Source organism: Nannospalax galili, unplaced genomic scaffold (assembly GCF_000622305.1).
Source record: "Nannospalax galili isolate Female #2095 unplaced genomic scaffold, S.galili_v1.0 scaffold923, whole genome shotgun sequence".
NCBI classification, from domain to species: domain Eukaryota; kingdom Metazoa; phylum Chordata; class Mammalia; order Rodentia; family Spalacidae; genus Nannospalax; species Nannospalax galili.
The window spans coordinates 344,329-363,961 of NW_008349753.1; the positions used below are offsets into that span (position 1 = coordinate 344,329).

Below are 19,633 nucleotides of genomic sequence, written 5' to 3' on the forward strand. Positions count from 1 at the left end.
CACATAAAGATTATAAGTAAATATTTAGCATGCCTTTAATTATTGATAATACATGTTTTCATTTTAATGACATATACTAAAATTCTAATGTAAAAGTGTACTTTTACGTTTTTTTTGGAATGATGTGACTTATGTTATAATATGACTGTCATTTGGAGCAGCATCTCCTGTCAATCATCCCCCAGTATCCCCTGAGGAGAACTAAATATCCTTGAGTTGACTCACAGAGCAGGACATCAAATGGATGAGCAAGACACACAGCACAGGTGAGCAATTTAAAGAAACAGTATCATTTTGCCACAGAACATTTTCTTTTCTCACTATTTTGCCTATGTTATCTTTCTATATTTCGCCTAGATGCACCATTTTAGACTCGCAGTTTTTGAAGGAAACATTCACAGCTTGATGAGTTCTTAAAAAAAAATACATTTGAAACTGGTTAAAAACAGCTACAATCTGAAAAAGACCTCTTATTGCCTAAAGTGGGCCTAAAAAAGGGAGAGGAGGATTTATTATTTTCAAAGTACCCAGAAATGTAAGAACTGCTTCTTCTTTATCTATCATAATCCTAAAATCTAAGAACTGCCTAGAGCAATCTGTCAATGAAAAATCCAAGCATCTTTTCGATACGTCTGGAACGGTGGTAACTATCCAACCATTATCTTGTTTTCCTGAGTATGTATTTGTTCTAGTCTGCTATGGTTCAGTTAATTATTGCTTTGTATTTCAAGTCCTTGCATCCAAATCAGGCTCCAAGATAAACAAATTTGATATTTGTCTTCCTTGTATTTATCTAACTCAATTAGTGAGTAAATAGTTTTTTCCAAGATTAACATGAATGTATGAGTGTGTGTGTGTGTGTGTGTGTGTTTGAACTTGCCCACTGATAGAAATGTTTAAGGTGTGAAAAGTGTATGGGCATATATAAAGGTGCTGCCTTCCTGAACAAAATTAAAAACAGATCATCCAAGGTGGTAAACAAAAGATAAATATTCCCCAGTGTGAGTAGCTGAGCTTCTCACCTCACTCTAGAATTGCTTTCTTGTTTGCTAGGCATGGTGGCCCACATCTGTAATTCCAGTGCTTGGAAGGTAGAGGTGGAAAGATTAGGAGTTTGAGGTCATCCTCAGCTACATAGCAAGTTCAAGGCAGCCTGGGCTACATGAGACTCTTTCAAAAAATAATAAAAAGGAAAGGAAGAGGAGGGGATAGGGAGGGGAAGGGAGGGAAGAGGAAGGAGGGGAGGGGAGCGGAGGAAAGGAGAGGGGAGGAGAGGAGAGGAGAGAAGAGGAGAGGAGAGGAGAGAAGGGAAGAAGGGAGGGAAGGAGAGACAAACTCTCTTGGAATTACTATTACTTCTTGGCACTAGCCCTCAGAGATTTCTACATGCTTTAAAACTCAGATCTAAGTCATGTCCTGAAGCCAGCCTTCCTTTACTCTTTGCAGATATAAGACTTTTTGGGTATTTGGCTAAGTCTTACCAAAGGCAAAGGGATAATCAAGTGCAGCTTAGAAACTAAGTAGGTCAATGTAAGATTTGATTTCTTAGGCTGGAGAGATGGCTCAGTGGTTAAGAACACTGGATGCTCTTGCAGAGGACGGTGTTCAGTTCCCAGCCCTCACATGGTGGCTAACAACCTATCATAACTTTAGTTCTAGGGGATCTGACACCCTCTTCTGACCTCCACAGGCATTGCATACCATGGGTGCACTTACATACATGCAGGCAAAACACACATAAAATAAAAAATTTAATTAAAAAAAAATGATTTCTCCCCTGAGCTTCAAGGTACCCATTTGATCTGATGGTAGTTATGAGCTTCTTACAAACAACCATGCTTGGCCTCCTGTTCCCTTGGAAGGCTGGTCCCAAGGAAGGGTAGAATCACCTGCTGCTGCCATTATGGAAGTGTTCCCAACCCACATCCAGTTATCACTGTGTCCTTGGGCACTAGCAGCTGGAATGTCTGTTGTGGAGGAAAACATAGGCCTGTCAGTGCAGGTAGAGGGGGACCAGGCTGCCTCTCCTCTCCCTGAGTTGCTGACAGCTTCCTCTCCATCCTCGTTCAGAAATTGTGAAGCAAGGGAGAGAAGAGGGAAAGAGTGGACAGAAAGAACAGAAGACTGCCAGGGACAAAATCAACCATTGCTTATAAACCAACTTCGAGGACAGTTTCAGAGAACACAGCAAGAACTCGATGTTGTAACGGAAGTAACGGGGTAAGGTTCGCATACCAAGTGCCCCATACTTTGCCCATGTCAACAGCAATAAGCAAATGGGGCAGAGATGGTACAACTTTAATAAGAGATTGCCTCTTTTCAAAAATGTTCGTAGTTTTTCTTATCTTGTTTTGTCTTGATAGTCATTTGTAGAACACATGAACCTAGTTCCATATACTCTGGGTCTTTCTATAGCATTTCTAACAATTGTCACGTTTCTTCTGAAAAGCTGGTACCCCTGACGTGGCATTGGTAGCAGAAAGACCATCCCTACTAAGTTCTGTGTCACACAGGACAGCATATTAGCCCCTCTGTCCTTTCAGAAAGCCATGCTTGGATATGAGGGGTGGGGGAGCTTCATTGTTTAATATTAACTGGTTAAAATACAGGTTAATTGGCTACGGGAGAGTTTGTTGAGCTTGCATCTCGGCAGATTTTCTATTTTCTATTCCTTGGATTCCCCACTACATACCTAGGATCAGTCCAATCATCAAAATCAGATAAAGGATGAACTGTGGTGTGTTCATCAACATTTACATAACATCAAACTCTATAAGCAACTCGAAAACCATATACCTAATGATTGATAATTTTCATAATAGATATAGATAGATATCTGCTATGGTTAAGAATATGATCAGTCCTCCAGAGATTTGTATGATGGAATCCTGGTCTCCAGGGTGGTGATATTGAAGTTGTGGACATTAGCAGTAGCGTCTATTGGAAGGTGGTTAGACCTTGGAGGGATTAATGCGGGTCTTGTGTGACTGGATCCATTCCCATAAGAATGGGTTATTATAAAATGAGTTCGGCTGCTGTAACTCACTCTCTTGCACAAGCGCCCCTTCTGCTCACTTCTTCCATTTCTCTGTCACATTGTGCAGCCACAGGGAGCCCTCACCAGGATACTGGAAGATGTTCTTTAGACCCTACAGCTGCAGGAACATGAGCCAAAATCTTCTTTACAAGTCACCTAGCCTCAAATAGTGATTTCTTAACTAACCAGTCTCTATATTATCACAAGGAATAAATTACAATGGGGCAGAGAATCATCATCTTCTATACCACATGCACATGAGTAGAAGCCTGAATTCTTTTCTTCGCAGAGATCAGGTCCCCCTTACCATGTATTCTTTTCCTGTTTTAACCATTTGTGAGAGGAACACAAAGTGGACTACATTAAAATATTGTTATTTCACAAAATGTAACAAACTCTGAGTACTTCTCAACTAAACATGCCAAACAGATACGAAGATCACAAACATGGCTTTTCCGGACATTTCATTAAGGAAATCAAATGAAAGAGAAGTTATAATTTCAAAAAAGAAAAGAATTGAGAAATCATAGTAGCTGGAATTTGTGTGTGTAATAGCTATTCTTTCTAGTTATAATTTTCCTAATATTCATGAAAACAGATTTAGATTTGGAACTCCACATCTGAAATCCCTCTCAGTATCTTGATATGTTTCCATGAATTAATATGTGACGCTGAATCATGTCAAAGTCAATAAGCATTTATTTAATTTTTTACATTTACTTAGTGTGCGTGTGTGTGTGTATGTGTGTGTGTGTGTGTGTGTGTGTGTGTGTGTGCATACTTGTGGAGGTTGAGGACAACTTGCAGGAGTCAGTTCTCTCCTTTTACCATGTGAGTCCTGGGGATTGAACTCAGGTTGTCAGGCTTGACAGCAAATGCCTTTGCCCACTGAGCCATCTCACTGACCCCACAATCAATATTTAGCATGCAGTATATGTAAACAGCAACATCAAGTATCAGTGCTAAATATAAAGGAAATACAAGTTACTGTTTTCCTCTTTTTTAAGTGGTCCCCACTGAACATAACTATTCTCGTAACTAGAAAGGAAAAACAAGCAAACATTTAAACAGGTATCCAGTGAAGGCCATGCCACTTCTGCACTCCCAGATTTCAGCCCAGGGATTGCCCGTTCTTCCTCTGCCCCCTCCTTCCCCCTTTAAACAGTCAGTTCAGGAAATGAGATGTTCTGCTTTGATGGTAGGCAAGGATCAAATTAAATTACTCCTGAATTTCACGAGGCTAATATTTCAAATTAGAAATTTCAGCTCACTCAACACATTCTAACACACTTATGCTTGATGAAGCGTTACTTATGTGAATAATTGGTTTGAATAACGTGTGAAACCAAAAGGACAGTTTTTTCAGGGGTTAACTGTTCCTCCTTGTTGCTTCTATTAATGAATTGTGGGAGGTGAGGGGGAGGGTGTGGCAGGTGATGTAGGCCCTTCTCTTCACAAGAGCCTGCCCCATGACCCAGCACAGGGTTTCTGTCACCCGGTATGCAATGGGAAGCATAGAATGAGCAAGAATAGATTCCCCAGACGTGTAGATCAGAACGACGTGCTCGACTGAAGAGTTTGCAGTGAGATGACCATCAGATTACATTGCAACCTACAGATGCTATCATCCAGTGTTCAGTCTTGCAACCAAACATGTGAAGCAAAAAGGGAAATCTGCTGTATTTGGGTGTATTGGAATGGCCAGGACTGAATGCAGTTGGATATAGTTTCTGTTTAAAAAAATTATATTCACACAGGCAACACTTTCCCTTTGCTACAGAATTATAAAGCTTTATTTACTTAGTGTTTTTGAGACAGGGGCTCACTCTGTAGCCCAGGCTGGCCTAGAACTTGTTATGTAGTCCAGATTGGCCTCAAATTTATGGCAATCCCCCTGCCTCAGCCTCCTGAGTGCTAGGAATTACAGACATGGGACCCATGCCCTAATCTAGTGCAAAGAAAAGCAGACACCAAGAACATGGAGCTCCTCCCTGGCTTCTGTCACAGCTTAATCTGATTCGTTTTCCACCTACAGCCCCGGATGTTCAGTCTCTTATTTTGGAGCTAGACTCAGCTGGGGCTTGAAACTGGCTCCAGACGTTTGGTAGCATTACCAGATGGTGGAATCTTCTAAGAAGTAATTCTACTGTGGGTTTTCTATTCCCTAACCAAGTCTTTTAAGCATAATGTGCTTTCTCACTCCAATTCCCCATTCCTTAACTAACCAGCTTCTATTTTATCACAAGGGAAAAAAATTACAGGAAGGAAGAGAGAGAATCATCTTCTATACCCTGTGCACACAAGTACAAGCCTGAATTCTTTTCTTCCCAGACATCAGGGTTTCTTTCTCCTTATCATGTGTCCTTTTCCTGTTTTTATCGTTTATGTTTGTTTGTTTGCTATTGTTCAGTTGGTTGACTTTGTGTCTGTATGTAGTATACTTGTATGTGTTTGTGTGTGTACATGAGGATGTTGACATTAGGTGTTTTCCTCTGTCATGCTTCACATTATTATTATTATTATTATTATTATTATTATTATTGTCATGATTATTAAGCAGTCTCTTACAGAACCTGGAGCTCACCAGTTAGTAGACAGTCTGGCCACTAAAACCCTGGGATCCTCCTGTCTTCTCCCCCCAGCACTGAGAATACAGGTACATACTACCATGCCTGCATTTTATGTGGGTGCTAGGTATCTGAACTCAGGTCCAGCAAGCACTTTACCAGCTTGTTTGTTTGTTTTTGTTTGTTGACAGAGTCCCTCTCTGTAGCCCTGGCTAGCTTCAAACTTATGATCTTCCTGCCTCAGCCTCCTAAGTGCTAGGATTGCAGCAGGCATATATATGTGCCACCCCACCAAGCCCACCGTGCCTCTTTGGTTGGTTGGTTGGTATTGAGGCATGGACTCTATCTAGCCCAGGCTGGCCTCAAACTCTCTATTTAGCCTACGATGAGCTTGAACTTCTGATTCTCCTGCCTCTTCCTCCTAAGTGCTGCTGGGATTTGGGGCCTGGGGGCACACTTGTTATCAAGCACAGTTTATGGGTGCTGGGGATTGAACCCATGACTTTGTATATATTAGGCAAGCACTCATCAACTGAGCCACAATCCCAACCCTTTACCTTTGTCTTTACAAGCTCCTTCTTTTCTTCAGCCTTATCTGGTGATTTTTTTTTTAAATTACACTTTACTGTGTATGGAAAATGTATGAGGGTCAGAGGACAACTTGTGGGAGTCAGTTCTCTTCTTCCACCTTGTGGGTTTAGGGATCAAAGTCAGGTTGTCAGGCTTAGTGGAAAGCACCTTTACCAATTGAGTCATCTCTCTGGCCCTTATCTAAGGATTCTGAATTTTGGAATTATTGAATCTTAACTAACCATCCCATAGAAGGAATACAACAAATATAGACTAGAAATATTTCTGTCAATCTTACCCCTCAACGGTTTCATAGATAAGTGATGGTTGTTAAAATTTTATTTAAAATTAATAAAAAAACCCTGCTAGACATTTCCTGTGCTTCTACAAATTATTTAGCTCCTCGGATTAAAACATATAAATATAAGCCGGGTGTGGTGGCGCATGCCTGTAGTCCCAGCGCTGGGGAGGCAGAGGCAGGCGGATCTTTGTGGGTTTGAGGCCAGCCTGGTTTACATAGTGAGTTCCAGGACAGCTGGGGCTACAGGGAGACCCTGCCTCAAAAAGACAAAAACAACAACAACAACAAAAAACATATAACTATAGAGTCATTCTTGCAAAAAAAGCCATAAACAAGCTCTGCCAAAACCCAAAGTAAGACATTTTTAAAGAAATTGTTCTGCAAAAATGGAAATGTGTTGTTTTATTTTCATGTTTTGTTTTTGTTTATTTTATTTATTTTTGTTCGTTCCCAACTCTTTTCAACTCATGACCACTTATTTTGTTTGGTTGCTTGTTTTTTATTTGTTTGGTTTGCTTTTTTGGTCTTTTTAAGACAGGGTCTCCCTGTAGCCCCAGCTGACTTGGAACTTACTATGTAGACCAGGCTGGCCTTGATCTCACAGAGATCCACCTGCCTCTTGCCTCCTGAGTGCTGGAATTGAAGGTATGTGCCAGCATGCCCTGTTTTCATTCCCACTTTTGAATCCTCTGATTCTCTAAGATCCCCAAATCTGTCCCCTAACTTCCCTTTTGCTGGTTTCTGCCTTTCCAAACAAAAACTTCAACCAATATAGCTGTCTTCATAGTGCCTCTTCTTGTGCTGAAATATCTAGAGATGGAGCATAGATTAGACACAGTAATCTAAGTGTATCTCCCAAACAATTTCCCAAATCTGCTGCTTGGAATGAAGGGAATGAGAAACGGGTTGATGCAATCAACCTCTTACACTCAAGTAGAATGACTGCGATGCAAGCTCCTAAGACACAAAGAAAGATGTGAGGTTGCACTGGGTACTGATGGTAGGATTTGGGCAGAACAAGTTCTCCCCTAGTTGACTTTCGCCAGCCATGGGCTGTGTTAAGATCCATTGCTTTAGCCATCTTTGATACCTTTCCTACTTCATCAGAAGTAAACATCACTGATCTTGGATATGAGCTGCATGTCTGTGATTTCAGCACTTGAGAATTCCAGGCCAGCCTGAGCTATATAGCGAGACCTTGTCTTAAATAGATAAGTAAATAAATAAATAAATAAATAAATAAATAAATAAATATAAAAATTAAATAAATAAATAAATAAATAATAACCACTGAGACAGAGATACATGGGAAACGAGGTAGGGACAGGACTCACCAGCTGGGAGATATGGGAGAAGGCAGAGCAAATATTTGGTTTCTAAGATAGTTTTCCAAGAATCTAAGGTTGAAACCCACATCTCCTGGCTTATCTTATAAACCAAAGAGGTAGGCAAAGTAAACTATTGGTCAAGAGAAGTAGTAAATACAAGTAGAGTTGCAGACCTTTAATCATTTATCACCGCTATTGAGGCTAACTCACCTGCTAGGTCCTTGGATGAATCCTTTACCCTCAAGAAGAGGTCGGAGAGAGAGGACAGGCAGAGTACCAGGTATTCAGTGAATGCTTAATGCACGAATGAGACGTGAGATGGTATGGGTAAACCCATCACAGGGCAAAGCACTCCGTGTTTTGATTGAGCAGAGCCCAACACACAGAAATCCTTGGAAAGAGTTTAAGTAAGAACAGTGCTTCTAGCTAGGCCAGGGTACCTGGCTTTTTATTGATCAACTGCAAAAACTTTTCTACTCGAATTAAGCTTTTTATTTACAACTGATGGAAGTCTAAAGTAAAGAAGTCTGATTTCCAACAACGCAAATCTTGATGGAAAACAGTTGTTCCGGCCCTTCTTTGCTTTCTCAGCCCACAGGCGTTTGTCACTGGCGTGACACACACTTTGGGAGAACGTGGGAGAACGGTAGAAGCGTTTGAGTACGGTCCACTCTAGCCGGGACCGAACAGAAGGCCGTCCCCCGCGCTGCGGGCGGTCGGAGCAGCGTCGCCCAGCGGGCAGAGGCGGCGGCGGTACCCGGGGCTACGCTCCTTCCGCAGCTCCAGCTCGCAGACAGCCCTGTCCCGGGGCGGCGGAGGCGGGGAGGTCAGCCGGCACTGGGAGGCGGGGCCTCGGCCTGGCGGGCCCTCTTATTGGCTGGTGGGGAGGGGGAGGAGGGGCGGGAGCGCCGTGATTGGCGGACACTGCCGCCGAAGGGGGCGGGGCTGCTATATAAGAGGCGGTCCTGTCGCGGCGCTGGCAGTGGGGCTGTCGGAGCAGCGCGGCAGTGGAGCACCCGGGAGCGGGCGAGCGAGGGGGTCCGGGGACGCGAGTAGCTGCCGCGTGGGGTGCAGGGCAGGCGGCCGCACGCCTGCACCTTCGTGGCGGAGCCCAGGGCCGGCTTCGTGCAGCGGCGAGACGACAGACCCCGCGTACACCGGAGAACAGGCGGCCGTGGCTGCGGCGGCGGCCCCAGCCATGCTGTGCTATGTGACGAGGCCGGACGCGGTGCTGATGGAGGTGGAGGTGGAGGCGAAAGCCAACGGCGAGGACTGTCTCAACCAGGTGAGGGCGACGGGCAGAGAAGGGGACCCCCTCCCTGGGCTTGTCGCCGGGAGGCCTCGGGGATGCTCCCTGGAGCTGCTGCAGCGGCGCCCGACCGCCGGGCTCCAACCTCCTCCTCCTCCTCCTCCCCGCGGTTGTGGGGGGCGCAGAGGACGCAGACGGGGCGGTGGGAGCTCCAACTCTGGGCACCGGGACAAACCGTGGGCAGCCACCCGGCCTCCTAACCCGGCACTTTTCCTCGTAGGAAGGTAGCCGGCACACCTGCCGCAGGTGTGCGCGCGATGCCCCCGCGGGGTCCCCGCGAGGCGGGGCAGAGCCACTCGCATACCGGGATGAGGTGGCTCCAGGCAGGATGGGGCCCCGGGGGTCCCTAGCTGGCCAGCTGGGCCCACGTCTCACGCTATTGCTCACGGGGACCATTCACCTAACACGCTGGATTTGCAGGGGGACCAGGACTAGAGGGAACTTGCGGAGGGACCAGAGGACTGGAGGTTGGGGCTGTCCCCTGCTCGGGTCCTTTCATGCGTGTGCTTTCTTAAGGCTCGCCACGGTGCACGCATGATGGATGTGGCGGACACGTTTGATCCCATCGAAATGTCTTCAGGTCCTGCAGACCTGAGATGTTTGCAGAGCTGCTTGTAAAGCTTCGCTGACACTTGTGGCGTGTTTCCTCAATGTGTTTTTTTTTGGAATCCAGATGGTTAAAACTGTCCAGACAATCAGCTGCCAAATCAGCTGTGCAGATGGCGCTAGTGGAGGGAATTCCAGCGATTGGGATAGGAGGAAAACACCCTGTGGATTCTTCTCCTCGCCTGTGGGAAGGCTGCTTTGAGGGGACTCCTTTCTCTGACCTGCAATTGGTCACGCTCTAGATATAGCCGAGGAAGGATGAGTCTCCGTTTGAGAGCTGAGTTTTGGCATCGTTTATGTCTTAAAGTGCTGTTTTCCTGGCTTGCAACTGGAATTGTAACGCGGTTGAACTTTGTAAAAAGTAGACGGCTCTCTTCCATTCTGATGGCGTCCTTGGGTTTGCTGACTGCAGGCTCACCCATGCTACATTTGTTCTTGTGTTTTAGGTGTGCAGGCGATTGGGAATCATAGAAGTTGATTATTTTGGGCTGCAGTTTACGGGTAGCAAAGGTGAAAGTTTATGGCTGAATCTGAGAAACCGGATCTCCCAGCAGATGGATGGGCTGGCACCTTACCGTCTTAAACTGAGAGTCAAGTTCTTTGTGGAGCCTCATCTCATCTTACAGGAGCAGACCAGGTAAAGTGAGGCGGAAATAAACCAATGTCGAGTATACCTCCGATTGCACTCAGGGGCTGGTGCACTATCCCAGACATGGTCCCTGAGGAGGAATTTGATTTCATGCAGAAGTTCTCTTAAAGCTGTTTGTTTTTCAATGCACAGTTGTTGAAGAGGGAACTACACAGTTGGCCTGGGTGTGTTTCCCACCTCTTCTTTTGGTCGTTCTTGTTTTTTTGCCTTTATAATATCAATGAGAGAGCTGGGATGGCTTCTTAGAAACAAAAAGAGAGCTAGAGTCTGACTTCCTGATTGCATCCTGTGCCCGCTAGTAACCCCGCTTTAGCAGTGTTACCACAGGTCAGTGTAGACTGTTCTAACTGAAAGCAGGAAACAGTTCCTCTTGAGTTACTTAAACTTGGTCAAACGTCTTCAGCCTAGTGTCAGATTACAGTGTGTATCGGGAGGGCTCTGGCTGGTTTCATGCAGAACTTTTAAGTTTCATGAAAACTTAGTAAAAGAACTCTTTAGAGGCCACTGTAACAGAGTTCCAGCTCATAGACATATTAAACATGATTGTCAGACATTAGACTTTTAAGTTTCTCTCTTATTAAAATACAGGCCACCAGTAGTGGTAGACCATTGAAGCATGCAGTCTCCTTTTTCAGAGCAAAAAACTGTTTCCTTCTGGACTGACTATAATACCTTTCTCAAGGATGGGCCAAACTAGGAAAGTGGTGCTTCATGTTTATTATTGAAATGCAAGATGCTTAAATATTACAGTGGCATGTTGAAAGGGGAAATGATTGCTTTTAAAAACACAGCAAATTTTGGATCCAAGCACTGGTGTTTTCTATACTGCTGTGGCTTGGAATTGTGCCATGCGTGTGAAAACTGTGATGCTGCAGATTTTGAATCACGATCAGGAGCAGGATCCTGGATGAGTTGTGAACATACCAGTTTTGTTCCTTTACCTAACAACTGATGGAAACGTTTTTATGAATGAAACTGAATTTGAATTTGAAATGTCCACTTGACCTTGCTATGGCACTTTAAAGGTTGAGAGAGATGTTTAATTTCTGAAGGAAACTGGCATATTGAATTTTTTTAGTGCTTCTGAAAATACCTCACAAATATTTAAGTAATTGTGGACTTAAGGATGCTGAGCTGCCTTTTAATCACAATAGGCTCCATCCTTTTTTTAAACTTAAAATCTGACTTGTGAAAGCTCCTTTGTACTTCTGTCTTATAGTTCAATAAAAGTAAATGTATACAATACAACACTGGATTTTCATTAAGTAGTCATGTTAGGCTTTTGCAATTATTTCAGGCCCTCGAGGTGCAACCCAATTTTAATGGCACAAACTTATTTTTTTAAAGGTATATTCTTATGACTTTTAAGTATGTGTATGTGTGTATGTCTTTGTGTAGGTATGAGCATCTGGGTGCAGGTGCCCATAGAGACCAGAGGCATAGACTGTCCTGGAGCTGGAGTTTGTAGGTGGTTGTGAGTGCTACCCAATGTGGATGGTGGGAACTGAACCCAGGCCCTCTACAAGAGCAACATGCCCTCTTAACTGCTGAGCCATCTCTCCAGCCCCACAAATTTATTTTTTAAATCTGCCAACACTTGGAGAAAAATATCTAAACAGTGGAAGTGATAAGCACAATATAGTTGTGGTGCATTCATGTTTTATGATTGAGTACAGGATAGTCTCTACTTGTGCTTTCTGTAACTGGGTCAATACCTATTAGCAAATCCATTTTATTCATGTAAGAAAGACACTTTTATGAATTATTACTTGAATCAAATTTCCTACTTTGGTTTTTCCTTTATTGACTCAATTGTCTTTGACTCTTGAGATTTATAGCTAACACTATTCTAAGAATGTACCTACCTAGTTCGGCTAGGTAATTTCAATTGATTTTCATTCCTTGTAAAAATCATAGTGAATGGTTGATGTAAGCTGGCCCTAGGATTAGAGCTGTAACCCCAGCTGCTGGAGCGGCAAGGAAAGAGGATTGCAAGTTCAGTCCTGCCTGGGCTATGTAGTAAGTTCAAGTTGTGCAGCCCTGTCTCAAAATAAAAAGTAAATAAGGGTTGAGGCTATAGCACTGTGGTAGAATGCTTGCCTAACATGCCAGAGGTCTAACGTGCCAGAGGCCTAACATGCCAGAGCCCCAGTACTGCAAAAGAAAAATTGGGCAGGGTGGGGGGTGCTCAGTGTAATGTAAACATTTGACTTATTTTATTGAGTTGGTGAATTTTACATAGTTTTGTGGAACTGGTCAAAATATAAGACTTAAAGAAAATGCCTTGGGTTGATGAGCAGTCTGTTTTAATATCTTCATAAAGTAATGTCTAATTAGCATTTGTCCCTTTAAATTAGGACATCAAAAGTTGTGCTAGGCCCAGTTTACAATTTCTTTTTATACCATAATACTAAAGAACAAAACTACTTATTTTTCTTAATGTAGTATTAGCAAAATAAAACTTGATAAATGTTTTGATGTTCTATCATTTGCTATGAACTTTTGTAATTTCATGTAACAGTTCTTATTCAAATTTAGACACCCTCCCTTATCCATGCCCTTCCATCCCCCCCCCCCCCACGGAATCTCATGTATTCCACCATACATGTTAAGTCCTGTCCAGTCAAGCATTTGTACCCAGATGTCCTTCAGTGCAGATTCGTCCTCTGGAGTCTAGTCAGCCCATCTAGAGATTGTAAGTTAGGCATGTGCTCCCTTTCTCAGTAGCAATCAGTCTCCAATAGTTCCCAGTCTAGGGCCGGCCCACCACCCATTTCTCTCCTTCTCTCTGCGTCCTTGTTTAATTGAGTTGGCATGGGTCCTGTGCTCAATGCCACCATTGCCACAAGTTCACATGTGCAAGCTTCCAGTGGCCTGAAAGTCTCTGCATCCCTGTGTTCATGAACCAGCCCTGGCTCTTACAGTCTTTCCACCCCTCTTCCACAATGGTCCCTGAGCCCTGGGTGGGTGAAGTTCAATATAGGAGTCCTACCCAGGGATACACAGTCTCCTGTTCTTTAAAACTTGGCCAGTTGTGGCCTTCTGTGTATATTACACTCTGTTGTATAAGGAAGCTTCACTGGTGAGAGGTGAGGAATGCATTATTTTTCTCTCTACCCTTCCTTCGTTTTACTGTGTTTCATGAGCCTTAGGTGTAGAGGTTCAATTGTAGGTGTGTCACCTAGGACTAGGAGTCTCGCACATGTATATTCTCTGTGTCTTGCCAGTTAAATAGAATTCTGCAGTAGCCTCCATCTGTTGCAAAAAAGAAGCTTCTTTGATGAGTAGTGAAAGATTTGCCTATCTGTAAATATAAGGATCCGTATTTAGCATATGGTAAGAAATTTCATTTGTCTAGAGATATGACAGAGATAGGGTTTTCTTTAGGATCTATGACCTCTCCAGCCATGTGTATTAGGATGAGCTTAGAGTACCACCATGAGTTCCCATTGAGAGGGCTATAAGTTCAATTCTCTAACTGAAAAATAATGCATTCCTGAGCTGTTGATACACCCCCCCCCCAGATAACAGTGTCACTACTGCACCAATACAGGTAGTTTGCCTTGCCAGTCATTATGGTTATTAGGCTTTAGGGTTGGGTTGGACCACTGATTGATTTTCTCCCTTAGCAGTTTACATATTATCATCTAGTATTATGAGAACTTCAAGTAGAAGGCTTCCAGGTCAGTTCCTGCTCCATTGTTCCAAGTCCTATATCCAAAGTATGTCCTGACTTTGGCAGTAGGGTCTTATCTACTAGTTCTGGGAGATAACTAGGAGCTTTGGCAATAACCTGTGTTATTTTGGGAGTCTCCTGGATCACTCTCATCAACCACTGGAAGGGAGGTCTCTTCTGTCTGGCATTGTGTTCCTTGCCAAACAGCCCCTAGGTATACATATGCACTAACATTTAGAACACTGTATGTGCATTTCTCGTGGGGTTTCAGGGGCATCACATCTCCCTCTGGGTTCCCTAGCCCTCTGAGAGTCATTCATCTATACTCTTTTTTTCCTCCCACCTGACCTCCCTTCTCCCTCCCCAGTCCCAGTGTCTCCATTATCTCCACTTTCCCCCCAATTTCATCAGCCACCCACCATCCTCCCTCTCCTGACTTCCCTCCTCCCCGACACCATGGCCCTTATAAAATATTTATGTTAGATGCTATGAATATACACTGGATCTGTTTATATAGTAAGTGAACAGAGCTTTGACAGTTCAGTTTTAAGAGGTGACTTTACTGGGTCAAGCCATGAAGTTGGATTTAGTATACTGAAGGTGTCTGGACATTTTATTAAATGGTTCTAAAATAGCTAGGCTGAGTTGTCCTCTGCAGACCACTAAGTAGCCTACTCATAGTAAAGCTGGTTTAATATGGGGCAGGGGGCAGTTAATATACTAGTTAGTATCAGAACAAACAGGCAAAGGAGAGGGGTATGGGCAGGAAGGCCTGTGCCATTGAAGAGTCCTGGGAGCCAGGCAGAAGCCCTGTGCTCTAAGACCAACTGCCACCAACTCTACCAGCCATCCAGGCTTCTAAGCCGTCCTGGGGCTGTGTATCTCTTGACACTCTGGAGCAACTTATCTCTAAATGCCTCCCAGCAATACCCCACCCCTTTGTTTCTGCCTGCCTCTATATTGTTTTCCTGAAGCTCTTTCCCTGAAGAGGAGTGTTGGCTTGGTATCAAGTGCGGGTTAGATTAGTAGATAGGGCTAATCTGGTCTCAGGCCTAATTTTACATTCATTTCTCCTGCCCAGGTCGTTCATGTGCTCTTCAGTGGGGTGGGGGTGGGGGTGGGGGTGGGGTTCTGGATGGGAGAAACTTGTTCAGCTAGCTGGAGTGGTTTACAGATGGAGACAGCATGTATTTTCAGCAGATGTTTGCCATGATGTGGATTGAAATGGAAAGGGAAGCAAATTAATGTGTTCTGGAAGTAAATCTGAAATAATGATCATCTTAGAAATTCTCGCTTTTCATGGGCTTTCAGTTATTCATACTGAATTTTGCCAACATTTTCAAAACCAAAGATTAGGGAAGTTAGTTTCATCTCCGCAGTGGTAATTGCACTGTGCCCTGCCAGTACAATGTCTGTTTCTCCTGACTTGGCCACATTTTGACAGAGCTCTGTGGCCTCTGCTAGAGACAGTATTGTTGAGTTAAGGTTAACCAACATAGGAATTCTTTTTCCCAGAAACCAACCCCAGTAGAGACTGAATTCTGAACTGGATGTCCAGAGAAATGCTATTATCCTAGACATGAGCTTTTTATAATTTGCCTGTGATGAAGGTTAACTCTTTTCCCACTTCCCAAACTCAATGCATCACTGTTCCCTAGAAAGCCTTCTGTAGCCTGTGGAGGAGATGACAGACACTCTCCAAGTCATCTCAGTGTGTCTTTCTTCTAGAGCATTAATGAGCTTCTGACACCACAGCTGTTTATGGTGTTCATTGTCAGTCACTCCATTAATGTAAATTCCATTAAAGTTGATCGACATTGTGTCCTGAGAATCTAGCAAGTGTACACTATGTAAATATTTCTTGAATCAAAAATTAAGAGCTTAGAAGTAAAATTGGTTGATCCCTAATATGAATTTTCTTATGCTGAAATGCTTTCACAGTTTGCATCTATAAACTGAAAAGTTCTGAATATCTTTTTTTTAAAGAAAAGAAACCTTATTAAAGCATCTTGTGCTGAGCATGGTAGCCCATGCCTTTAACTTGGGAGGCAGAGATAGGCAAGTCTCTGAGTTTGAGGCCAGCCAGGGCTACATAATGAGATCCTTTCTCAGACTAGTGTCTTTAGATTCTTTTTCATTTAGAGCTAGTTCCGATTCTTGGCTTTATTTTCCTCCTTTTGCCTCTCCACCTCATTGTTGGCCTTGTGTTTATTGTGGCTGTTAGTTCTTACCTGTCATAAATTGCTACTCCCCTGAACGTTTTGGGATGCTTAGATCTAGCTTTTAAGTTACACCAGCATGCCATATCTCATTTCAACTGATTTATAATCATAGTAACTCTTTTTCTCAGTCTTCCAAAAAAAAAAATCACAGTCATGTGGAAATCTAAGGAAGGTTGCATCTTTAAAACTCAGAGACGCCACAGGCAGACTTTTGGCAGGTGTGATGTGGTCATTTCAAGCCAATTCAGGGCCAGTCATTGGTCCCCCAGGGCCTATAAATCATATTCAAAGTTTTGTTTTCTTTTGATGTAAAATTTACATATGATGAAACATACATCCTAATGATGTCATTTAATGAGAGTCAGCAGATGTGCTTGTTTCAAACAAAACCTCTGCAGAGATTTAGGACAGTAGTGTGAAGCATCATTTTTAGAAAGTCCCCTCATCTTCTGCAGTCAACCCGCACTTGGACCACCTCTACCTGCCCCACTGCGCCTTCTCCAGTGTATGCTCTTCTACGGTGCATCTATTTACCTGTTCAACTTCATGCATGTGGTGTCGTCCAGCAGAGACTGTTTTATGTTTTATTCATCATAGACTTTTATAGATGCATGTGCACTGTTGTATGTATCTGGGGGACGGGGTGTTATGGTTTAGTTTCTTGCTTTGTTTTGGTGCTGGAGGTTGAACCCTGGGCCTTGAACATGCTAGGTAAGTGCTCTACCACCGAGCTATATTCCAGCCCACTTTGTACCTTTTTACTATTAGATAGAATTTTGCTGTGTGGATATGCTCTTTGTTGATGTGTAGTCCTATTGGTGAGCACCTGTTTTCCATGAATAACGCTGTTATGAACATTCCAGTACAAGCCTTTGTTTTTTCTCTCGTAGACACATGTGTTTTCCTTTTTCTTGAGTAAATACCCAAGAATACAATACCTGGGTCCTCCTAGTGTTATTGTTTAATTGTATAAGTTACTGCCAGACCTTTCCCCAGACCATTTGTACTGTTCTGTACCCCCACAAAGAATGAGAGGAAGCCCCAGTTCTCCACATCCCTGCCAGCTTCTGGTGGATACGTAGTGTGGGAGCATTGTGCTTTTGATTTTCATTTCTCTGATGACTAATAATGTTAATCAGTTTTTCCTGTGCTTATTGCCTTTCCTGTATCTTTTGTGAGGTGTCCAGCTCTCCCATTTTTATCATTTGCCTTTACTTTTGAGCTGTCCACATTCTTTATGTATCCTGGATAGCAGTTCTTTGTGAAATCTGAGTTTTATAAATATATGTCCTTCTGTGACTTGCCAATTTTCCTGATGCCTTTTGGTGAGTAGGAGTTTTTAATTTGGGTGAGGTCTAATTTATTCCTTTTTTTCTTTTCTGGTGTTTGTTGACTGTGTCCTGAAAGACCTTGGCTAACCCCCAGGCAAAAAGGTACTGGCATGTTTGGTTCTCAAACCACTGTAGGTTTAGCTTTTACATGTGGCCTGTGATCCATCTTGAACCGATTTCTGTTTTAGGAGAATGTGATGATTTAAACAAACAAACAAAAAAAAAACCTCTCATAGCAATTCTGTTTCCATTTGGTTGTTTTTAAATATAACTTGGCAGAGTCTGATTTTAAATAAACCAATGTTAAGTGACTCATTGGATGCAGGCATAATGCTTGATTGGTATGGGCTCTGACTAAGGTGAATGACAGTCCAGACCTTGTACATGCCCTTGAGGTAAAATATAGTTCAGTTACTGGTAATGGGGTTTTTGAAAATCAATGATTAGCTGTTTGAAAAACAGATTAATTACTTACATTTCAGCGTGAGAGTGACTCTGGATATGGTTATTTTACATTTGTCATCAAAAGCTCTTCAAAATGGTGTAAGTGGTGAGTTAACTAGAAAGTGGTACCCGACAGTAGCTGATGCAGTGAGCAACTCAGCAGTTTCCAGTTGGATTTTAGAAAGTTCTGCTGTGGGCTCTAGAGTATGAGTAGCCAGTGATCTAAGGAGCTTCTCTGATTGCAAACTCTCAACAGATAAATAAGTTCCCTTCATTCCTTAACACTGAGAAAAGGCATGAAATTTTTAAAATTATTTTTATTTTGCATGTATGTGTGTATTGCCTGCATGTAGGTAAGTGCACCCATGTCGTGCAATGCCTGCGGAGGACATGAATTTTTAAAAAGAATTTGTTGAAGCAATTCGAACTAAAAATGTATTGAGGGGCCTGGAGAAATAGCCAAGGGGTTAAGAATACTGGTTGCTCTTCCAGAGGACCTGGTTTGGCTCCCAGCACCCACATGATGGCTAACAACCTTCCAACATCCAGAAATCCAACACCCTCTTCTGGTCTCTGTGGGCATTGCACACATGCAGTACACATACATACAGGCAAAACAGTCATACACATTAAAAAATAAATAAAATTTTAATGTATTTAGAATATATGCTTCAGGGCTGGTAAGATGATTCAGTGGTTAAAGGGGCATGTTACCAAGCCTGATGACATGAGTTCAAAACCTGGGTCCCAACTATAGAAGATAAGAACTGACTTCTACAAGTTGTCCTCTGGCCTTCACACATATACCATGACACACGTGTGCCCATTTATGCCCATATACACAAATACATACAATAAATATACAAATGTAATTTTTTAAGATTCAATTTGTATTTTATGTGTATAAGTGTTTTGCTTGCATGTAAATAAGTGTACCATGTATGTGCCTGATGCCCATGGAGGCCAGAAGAGGGCATTGGATCCCCTGGAACTGGAGTTACAGATGGTTGTCAGCCACCAAGTGGGTGCTAGGAGCCAAATCTGAATCCTCTGAAAGAGCAGTAAGTGCTCTTAAACACTGAGCCATCTCTCCAGCCCCAAATAAATGGAACTTTAAACATATATATGTAGTTTCTTTTTTTTTTTGCTTTTTTTTATTTTAAATTTTTTTTACAATTAAAGTTACAGTTTTAACAATATACAAAATATTAAGTAATTCAAATTTTTTGGCATAATGATTACAGATTTGATAAATACATTTTATATCTCATTAATAGCGATGGGGATTATACAAAAGCTATTAAAACAATTATGAGAATAAATTCTATTATCACTTAAGTATCTAAAGCTACCCTTTATCTTTGCGTTCTTCCAGAATGATTTGTTCTTATTCTTTACCTTAATTTGAGGGACTTCAAGAAGATACTACCAGAAGGGCAGACAGGGGGGAATGGATGAGGGTGCTGACAGCACAGTAGACAGTGACAGGGATGGCAGAGTATGGAGCCTCTAGTGGAAGAGGAAGGCTGTCTATCTGATGAGTTTGTATTCATGCTCAGATGCTGAGGAGCTCAGAAGGTGGGCGACTGTGAC

The 19,633-nt window shown here is 42.8% G+C and overlaps 1 protein-coding gene across 1 annotated transcript in view; it reads left to right on the forward strand.

Moving 5' to 3' along the window:
* The first annotated feature begins 8,790 nt into the window (after window positions 1–8,790).
* Window positions 8,791–19,633, forward strand: part of Mylip (myosin regulatory light chain interacting protein) — a 29,033-nt gene continuing 18,190 nt past the window's right edge. The window contains exons 1-2 of the mRNA XM_008847054.3: window positions 8,791–9,088; window positions 10,165–10,355. Coding sequence (XP_008845276.1) covers window positions 9,002–9,088; window positions 10,165–10,355 — 278 coding nt within the window. The 5' untranslated portion in view covers window positions 8,791–9,001. The remainder of the gene's footprint in view (window positions 9,089–10,164; window positions 10,356–19,633) is intronic.